At 39.8% G+C, this 8,370-nt stretch overlaps 1 protein-coding gene across 3 annotated transcripts; it reads right to left on the bottom strand.

Moving 5' to 3' along the window:
- Nucleotides 1–2,506: 2,506 nt before the first annotated feature.
- CREBZF (CREB/ATF bZIP transcription factor) lies at nucleotides 2,507–7,961 on the bottom strand. 3 transcript variants are annotated; one of them, XM_043919206.1, is made up of 4 exons: nucleotides 6,630–7,961; nucleotides 6,337–6,414; nucleotides 5,179–5,247; nucleotides 2,507–3,414 (listed from the first exon to the last, which is right to left on the bottom strand). In XM_043919206.1, the coding sequence occupies exons 1-2, from the start codon at nucleotides 7,694–7,696 to the stop codon at nucleotides 6,399–6,401; spliced, it is 1,083 nt and encodes a 360-aa protein (XP_043775141.1). In that variant the 5' UTR covers nucleotides 7,697–7,961; the 3' UTR covers nucleotides 2,507–3,414; nucleotides 5,179–5,247; nucleotides 6,337–6,398. The 3 variants fall into 3 exon arrangements, with proteins under 3 accessions (XP_043775141.1, XP_043775151.1, XP_043775133.1); XM_043919198.1 differs by lacking the exon at nucleotides 2,507–3,414 and having other exon boundaries at nucleotides 3,881–5,247; XM_043919216.1 differs by having other exon boundaries at nucleotides 2,507–5,247; nucleotides 6,337–7,961.
- Between the last annotated feature and the right edge of the window lie 409 nt (nucleotides 7,962–8,370).

Genomic DNA, 8,370 nt, shown 5'->3' on the forward strand with positions numbered 1-8,370 from the left:
TGAAGGTGCAGGTTTATTAATCCAGGGACCAGCAAGCCGTGTGGCAGGGCTAAATAAAAACCAAGTCAAAAACCTAATAAAAATAGATTATGTTAAAAAAAATTCCCTATCAAACTACATTTGATAAGAAACGATCCTAATTATGAGGCAAAAGAATATATTTTACTATGGATAGTCTCTGGGTTATAGAATTATGGCTGATTTTTCTTTTCATCTTGATTCCTTCCTGGATATTCCCAGTTTTCTGTAATGAATATGCTTTACTTTTACAACTAGGAAAGAAATATATATATAAGGCTAAAAACAAGACAAACCCTTTATAAGCTAAAATATCTAGATAAAGCTCTGACCCAAAGTTATATATTTTACATGCATTATCACTTTTATTGAAAGCATGGTTCTACTCATCACAATAGAAAACCCCAATAAAATTCCTGACTTCAAAAATAAGAAACCCAAATTACTGAATCAGACTTCTTAAAAACAGCATGGTGTAATGAACTTAGATAGTTCAAAACCCACTGATGTAACTATTGATAATTTAATACAAATTGTTTCCTTACTTAAACATTCCTGCAGTACTTACTCCCTAGCATACCACCATCTGTAAACATACAACAATTTACAATGGTTTCTGCAACCAAAAATGATTTTCTTTCTTACACCTGTCCTCTAACCATATTTTTCTTAAATCATCTTCTCAATTAGTGGAATAACAGATAACATAGGCCAAAGAACCTGTTATTTTAAACCTGTTGCTACAAATTAACTTTACCAAAATTTTTGGTCAGGGGCAAATTAGCAAGAACGTTCTATGATCTACATTACAACTTAAAGAAACAGTCATTTTTAGCTAAGACCTAAAGAACACTGCCTCAGAGAGGAAAATGGTTTATTTCGTCAGTTCTGTCACAATTAAAAAAAAAAAAAAAAAAAAACCGAAAAACCTATTTAAACCTTTCTTTGTTCTGTGTAGTTATTTGGCTTTAAAAAAGAAGGCTCATGTTATACTATACTTAAGGTATTAAAATTTGTAATCCCCAGACTGGTAGATTAGATGCCAAAAGGGTCCAGGAACTATAAAGGAGAGATACAGAACTTAATGGCACATTCTAAACGATGTTCAACCACCAATAAAATTCACATCTGTATATATTAACAGCTACACAAATTTACCAAACACCAAGTGGCTAGATTTTTAAATCAGATTAACTGAAAATTGAGCAAAAGATGTTCAACAAATTTGGGTCAACAAAACTACAAAAAAATGGGAATTCTCAGGCAGTTCTGTGGTTAGGACTCCATGCTTTCACTACTGAGGTCCTGAGGCTGGATCCCTGGTTGAGGATCTAAGATTCCACAAGGCTGCAGCACAGCAAAAAAAAGAAACTATAAAAAATTATTAGAAAAATTTTAATAAAGCACTGTGATCTGCTTTCTTTTTAAAAAGTGGGGAAAATGGCTAAGAAATCTTGAATGTAAAAACTGGAGAAAGGTTAAAAAACAGAAATAAAAACACTATCATCAGTAACCAAAGCAATGAAAAGGGCAACTTTCTATTAACCTTTTTAAAAATACATAGTTTTCCTTAAATGATTTGCTGCTAATGATAAAGTAATTTACTTCTGGAATAAAATTTAAACAATCTCCAGTTTCATTTTTCTGCACTTTAAAACTGAATGTAAATAACCGCTTGCTGTCTAGGTTAGAGCTCTGAGCTCAGTCTGTTATTATAAGACAACAGGGAGTAACTGGCAGATTATTGAGGTATTCAAGTTCAAACATGTACAAAATACTGTGCTAGCTAAGCAAACACTTTACAAGTATCTAATAGAGGACATCCCCTTTTTGATTCCTGGCTTAGACAGGAATGAGAAACAGCACAGTAAAATATAAAAACATAACCGTTTGGGAAGGTCTCAAAACCTTTGTGTTAGCCAGGGGGGAAAACCAAACACCTGAAAATATTTTAAAACCTAGTCAACTTTAGTCATCAGATTACTTAGCTTAAAACTGACTAGTAAAAACTTAAAAGTTTACCTCCCAAATGTGGAACTATGTAATTACGTATTTTGAAACATTCACTCATTATCAGTGAATTATCCACTCTATCAAAGCAGCACTTATGGTCACCAAATAGTGTTGACGCCTACCTGATTGTGGTTACAACATAACCAGCTGTACTGTTCAATATGTAGGAGCATCCATCAATCACCTAAGTATAACTGAGAAGGCTCTTTGCTGCCTGGCATCAGACACTGAATAAACCTGAAACTGAGTGAATTTAATCAGTCTTGTGTATCACCATACAATAATCAAACTGAATAATTACTGATGACGAATCATTTTGGAGAGAGAGAAATAAGAGCCTATCTCCTACTCCCTCCCACTTCTACCATCTGCACACCTCTGAAATTAGTAAGATAAAATGACCCAGTCTAGACCAGGTGAAAGAATGTATTAACATAATCCAGCAAAAATGAAATAAAACCACCAGAGTTTTGAGTGTTTTTTCACACTTGTAATGAACTGGAAAAATGTTTCAAATAAGTAAAACAACCATATTCTGTTTAAAAAAAAAAAACACTCCCATCATCCAGAACGCTAACAAGCCTTTCATACTAGAGAAATTTTAATATAAAACAGTAGAAACTAGTATACCATTCATTAGAAACCTCGAAATAATTTTAATATGTCCTCAGAGGAAGCTCAAGAAGCCAAAACCTCAGAATCCACACATCTTGGCATTATCCTGAATTGCAATTAACTACCCATACATTTAATCATATTCAATTTTTCAAAGATACACAGACAAATCAATGCATCTATTTAAAAAGACTACTCTTTATAAGTTAAAGACTTTACATAAACTTTTATATTCTACTCAGCAAGGTCTGTCTGTACTTCAGATTAGCTCTCATGTTCCAGGAAACAAATACAAACTCATGATACGGCCTTGTGATCACTGATGGCCTGTTTATGTAATCCTACTGCACTAAATGTAATTCCATAAAATGTGCTCTTAATTATGAAAAGAATCTAATATTCCTTGATGTAATACTATCAATCTCTTCTCCAATGGTTACAATTTTTAAAAGGTATGCAAAGAACTGAGTATCACTCCCATGAAAGACAAAAAATGTGTAATTTTGTTCCAAAATTAACTTAGTCTCATGAATTCCTATTAAGTCTTTCAAGGATTCCAGACAATCTTTTCATATCTCCATTTCTGGAAAGTGAAATCTGGAAAGTGAAATCAGTATAGAAGTAATTTGGGAACTTGAAAATGGCATTCATTTTTTTCAGCAGATGCCAAATTTTTGACCGACATGGCTCCCACAATTACTTTGTTACCATCAGTCCAGTCAGTTAACAGGTTGTAGGAAAAGATTCGTTTTTGCAGACACTGCTAAGCTGTTTAAAGAGAAGAGAGAGAGATTAATTTAGTGATTATAAAATGAACAAATATTTAAAATATTTTGAACACTTTTTGTTGGATTATATCAGAGGTGTGACTACATTTTAACAAACGTGGACTCTTTCATTAGGTTTGGTCAAGGAAGTGCAGAAACATTAAGTCAATATGATAGAAATAGCATGTCAATATGATGTGTTAGTTCAATTAATGTATGAATTCCTGTCACAATCAGAAGACAACTATTAAAAGGTACATCTTCAGTTCTTTCTATATCATTTTGCCATAGAGGCACAATTAGGAAAAGAAAAAAAGACTCCCCAAATACTAAACTGCTTTCATCCACTACAGTAAATAGAGCCAAACCTGAAAACTTCTAAACAATCCATATTATATTCCAGAAATCTGCTTTATCCAGCTACTAATCATTCAGAACACAATTTTCTAAAAATAGTAAGACAACAGTTTCATATTAATCATAACTTTTTAATTAACAAGTAGTGAATAGGACACTTTAAGATATTGTTTACTACATACTGAAATAAACAGATCTGTTGTAAATTCAGAAACCCAAACATTTACAGTAAAATGTGTTTACACATAAATATGACCAAATTTATTTAAAGTCCCTGTTAGATAGGTCTTAAATACATGCAATATCATGTAAAAACAAGACTATGACGTTGATGCAAAAAAATGACAAAATCACTATAAGTCACCAAAATTAGAAAAAAAAGAGAATGAAATGGAAACTAAGAAGGACAGTTAAAACATAAGGAACCTAACAAAGCAGCTTTTAAAACAGTTGATACTAATCTCCATTTTCAAAAGTTCTTAATCAAGTATTTCCAAAAACTGCCATTTATAAAATGACATTCTAAAAATCTATACTTGGAATTTCAAAGCATCCCAATTCAGAAAGCTTTGACTGTTTCTCCCCAGCCCCCAAACTTCAAATAATGCAGGAAAATCATTGACGTTAGGAAGAAAATATTCCAAAGGAATGGTATAATTTTTAGAAAAACGCACTTACTGCTTTCAGAACCTAAGACCCACAGCATTAACAACAATCATTTTTCCTATTTTCATCCATTGTTTTCCAATGTCATGTTAAGAAATGAATAAATTCTTTGAGCCCATAACTGAAAGATCAACAAACCTGATTTTATTATGACACCATATTTTTGTCATTGGTACTGCACAAAATTATATACAAAGATATATATATATACAAAATGTTCAAGTATTAATTAAATTTCAATTCAAGGCTTCTGTTTCAAAAAGCTACATTTAACATATTCCATAAAGATAGCACAAATTAGTCATTTCAAATAATTTTTCCAACTACTTTTGGTTTATATATATTATATATTATTCAGTAGGCACTAAAAATCCATGCAGCTGCATTGTGAGGGGCTTGCTCCTGCACTTAGGTATAAGCAGGTTCATCACTCCAGGTTGTGAGTTTGGCTACTATCCATATTCATGCTCAAGTGCAGTAGATGATTTTACAAAATATGCTGTAATGCACTGGAAACCAGAGACCAAGTTAGGTCTCAGAGTGTATTATCTAGCAACAAAACATTTACAGTTGTGCAAGAACAAGATTCCATTTTCATAACCAAATAACAACAAAATAAAACATTTTATGTGTAAGATAACTTACATCTTTGGACTGCTGGAAAATACTTTTTAATTATGAACATTTTAAAATAAAAGCAGAAGCCCTGAAATTACCTCTTTTTCCTCATTTCTTATACTACCTTTTAAAATAAAGCAGGAAATGTGGCCAGCAGCTGGTCCCGTCTCTTCTGCCCCAACAGCTGTATCCACTTTAGCACAAAGAAAAACAAGGATGCTAAATACGTATATACTTTATCAAACAGTGATGTTTCACAAAGAATTTCTTCATGTCCCTTACATTGAAGGACATCATGACTCAATCTATATACAACTGGACGACAGAGTACTTCAAAGGAAGACTATGTCCCAACTTTGGAAGTGTCAATCGTTGTCATTAAGTAGCCAGAATCACTCAATTTTAAAACTCATTTTTAAATAGGACAAATACCTTTGAAATATGTAGAGTAAGATTCTTTGTGAAGCCTCACTTTACACGTTTTCATTCACATTTCATAACCTTCAATATCTAATCATACATAAATTTAACCTAAAAATTTAATACAACAAAAATAAAGGTGTTCAACAATTTATTCATATTCAGTGATGGGGTAATCACTGTGCTGGTCCTCAAAGAAACATTTCATTAACCATTCTTATTCCTCCTTCAAGTAACTAACATAGGAGTCTGGTATGCATGTTAATTTCCAACTTCTCTAATGTTGAGATATAAAAATCTATTAATCTGAATAGACTGTATGTCTAGATCTATTAAAACTAAAAGGCATTCTTATATTTAAGAGATTTCTGTAATCTCCAGCAAAGTAACTATCACATTTGTGCATGCCCCAAGTACTTATTGTCAACCTCTGAAAAGTTGCTCTAAAATTGGAATTCCAATTTGCACCTTGTACAACTCGGAAGTTCCATTCAACTTCACCTGTGTCACTGTCTCCAAACTGTATCTCTATTAGCAGCTTTCAGTGTACAGTTGGAACCGATGTCATCCAAGGCCATGTCCACACTGGGGACAGAAGAGCTAGGTACACGCAAGTCTGAACAAGGGGACACATTAACAGCTATTTCAACCAGAAGAAGCATCTCGAATACATTATTGACCAGCACAAGTCTGTTTCCAGGGTGGACAGGGCCCAAATTAGATTCCCCTCCCAACTTCCGAAAAAGAAAACAACAAACAAACAAACAAAAAAAAATCACACACACGCACAAATTGAGATGTTGCCCATTAAAGTAGACTAAGCAGCAGAGCATGAGCGTTACGTGAAGAGATGGGTCCTTACCAGGTGGTGAGGCGGGAACGACTGTTCTGTAACCCCTACAACGGAGCCTGGCAGGAAGGAAATCACCTAAAAAAGAAACTGTCAGAGAGATTTAATAGTCACATGTTATCATTAGGAGTTGGTTACAGTGTCACATTCATGCTTTTAGCTAAACACTTAAAGATTCAATATTACTTTTTTTTTTTCCTCCTCTGAAATGTGTCCAGTGACGATGTCCCACTAAGGTGTTTTACATGATGTAAGGGAGTTGAAAGGGGATAAACGCGGATAAAGAGCGGATTACTTGACCCTACATTTTAAGAGAAGACGACGCCTTCCGGGCGCACGCCGAGCAGAACTCCACCGACACCTTATCCTTGTCCACATGCAGACACACTCCTCCGGCCGAGTCGTCCTGGTCTTCCAGCGGGTCCGGCTGCTGCTTCCCCACGGGCAGAGCGTAGTCGTGGTCCCCGGCGGGCGAGTCCCTGAAGAGCGAGGTGGTCAGCCGCAGTCCCACGCCGCTCAGCCGGCTCAGCAGGCGAGCCAGTCCGGTCTCGTTGGCTAAGACGGCCCGAAGGTAGCGACTCTCCTCCTGCAGAGCCTGCACGCGCTTGCCCAGCTCCCGGTTCTCGGCCCGCAGCTCCTGATTCTCGGCGGCCAGCCCCCGCACTCGGCTCTCCAGCCCCATCACGTATTCCTTCTTCTTCAGCCGGTTGAGGCGGGCAGCCGCCGCCGCCGCCTTCCGGGGACTCTTTGTCGCCGCCTGGTTGCTGTCGTTGCCGCCGCCGCTGCCGCCGCCGCCGCCGCCTCCTGGGGACTTTCTCCGCCTCTTTTCGCCGCCGCCACTGTCACTGCCGCTGCTGCAAGCTCCGATGCCGTTTAACAGCCTCTGCAGCAGGTCCGAAAAGCGCTGCATCTCGGCAGCCGCGGCCTCGTCGTCGTCGTCGCCTCTCCACAAGCCACCGCTGTCCGATCCTCCGCCGGACGAGGAGAGGGGCCCCGGCGAGCTGAGCCCGGGCTCCAGGTGCCAGTCCGGCTGCCGGGGGTCCAGCAGGTCCGCCAGTTCCAGGCCGGACAGAAAGTCCATGTCCTCCGTCTCCTCACCGGGGACGCTGGCCATCGCCTCCTCCTCCATCTCCTCAGGCGAGGGCGCGCGCGCGGCCACGCCGCCGCGGCCCCCCCTCCCGGCCTCCGACTCGCCCTCGTCGCCGCGCGGCTGTCTGCGGCCGGGCGATCCGGCCGCCGCCGTCCCCTCGTCCTCCGCCGCCCCGGTCAGGTCCGAGGGCAGCGAGCAGGTCGCGAGGGGCGCCGGGCTCTCACTACGCGTCGGGGAGTCGCTGCCCGAGGCCGCCAGCAGTTTAGTCAGGCTATGCCTCATGGGGCCCGGCGGCGGGCCCACGTAGGCCCCGGGCCCTTAGACCGGGCCTCGCGGGTCCCAGGGACCCAGAGCGGGTAGCCGGGGAGCAGGCCAGAACGAAAGAAAGGGGAAGGTCCGCGTCGCCTCCCGCCCCCGCTTCGCTGGTCGACCCCCCGCGCCGGGGCGGGGGGCAGGGAAGGGAGATGGAAGCGGCGAGGCCCAACGATGACTCGACCGCGCCACCCAGACAACGGCCTGGCCGGAAGTCAGTCGATCTCGCCCCAGCCCCTCCCACCGCATTTTGCGCTCCACTGGGCTCTAGTATCGCGAGAGTTCGGTAGACCAGGCGTAATTCCAGATCTCCAGTGATGTCATAGTAACAGCTGCAAAAATAACAACAAACCAGGGATTTATCGAAACGGTGGTCTACCCTCTCGGCCCTCGCCTGTCTATCCTCTGTATTCTAGCTTCCACCTGCAGTGAAGCAACTCTCGCTCAGAACTGATCGATACCACATTTGTGAATAATCAAAGTTATCCTGGAATTTAAGACTGCTAATCAAATCATTTTTTTAATTGCCCCGCCCCCTTACGCTATAGTACAAGATGGTTTCACTCAAACACTTAAATAGTGCTAGAAAAAAATAAGTCATTCATATGTAATTTTTCCAGACTTTGTTTAAAAAATTTACAAGT

Source organism: Cervus elaphus, chromosome 2, assembly GCF_910594005.1.
Source record: "Cervus elaphus chromosome 2, mCerEla1.1, whole genome shotgun sequence".
Classification (NCBI taxonomy): Eukaryota; Metazoa; Chordata; class Mammalia; order Artiodactyla; family Cervidae; genus Cervus; species Cervus elaphus.

Coding starts and splice junctions, on each gene's coding strand:
- CREBZF (XM_043919206.1), bottom strand. CDS start 7,696: ATGAGGCATAGCCTGACTAAACTGCTGGCGGCCTCGGGCAGCGACTCC.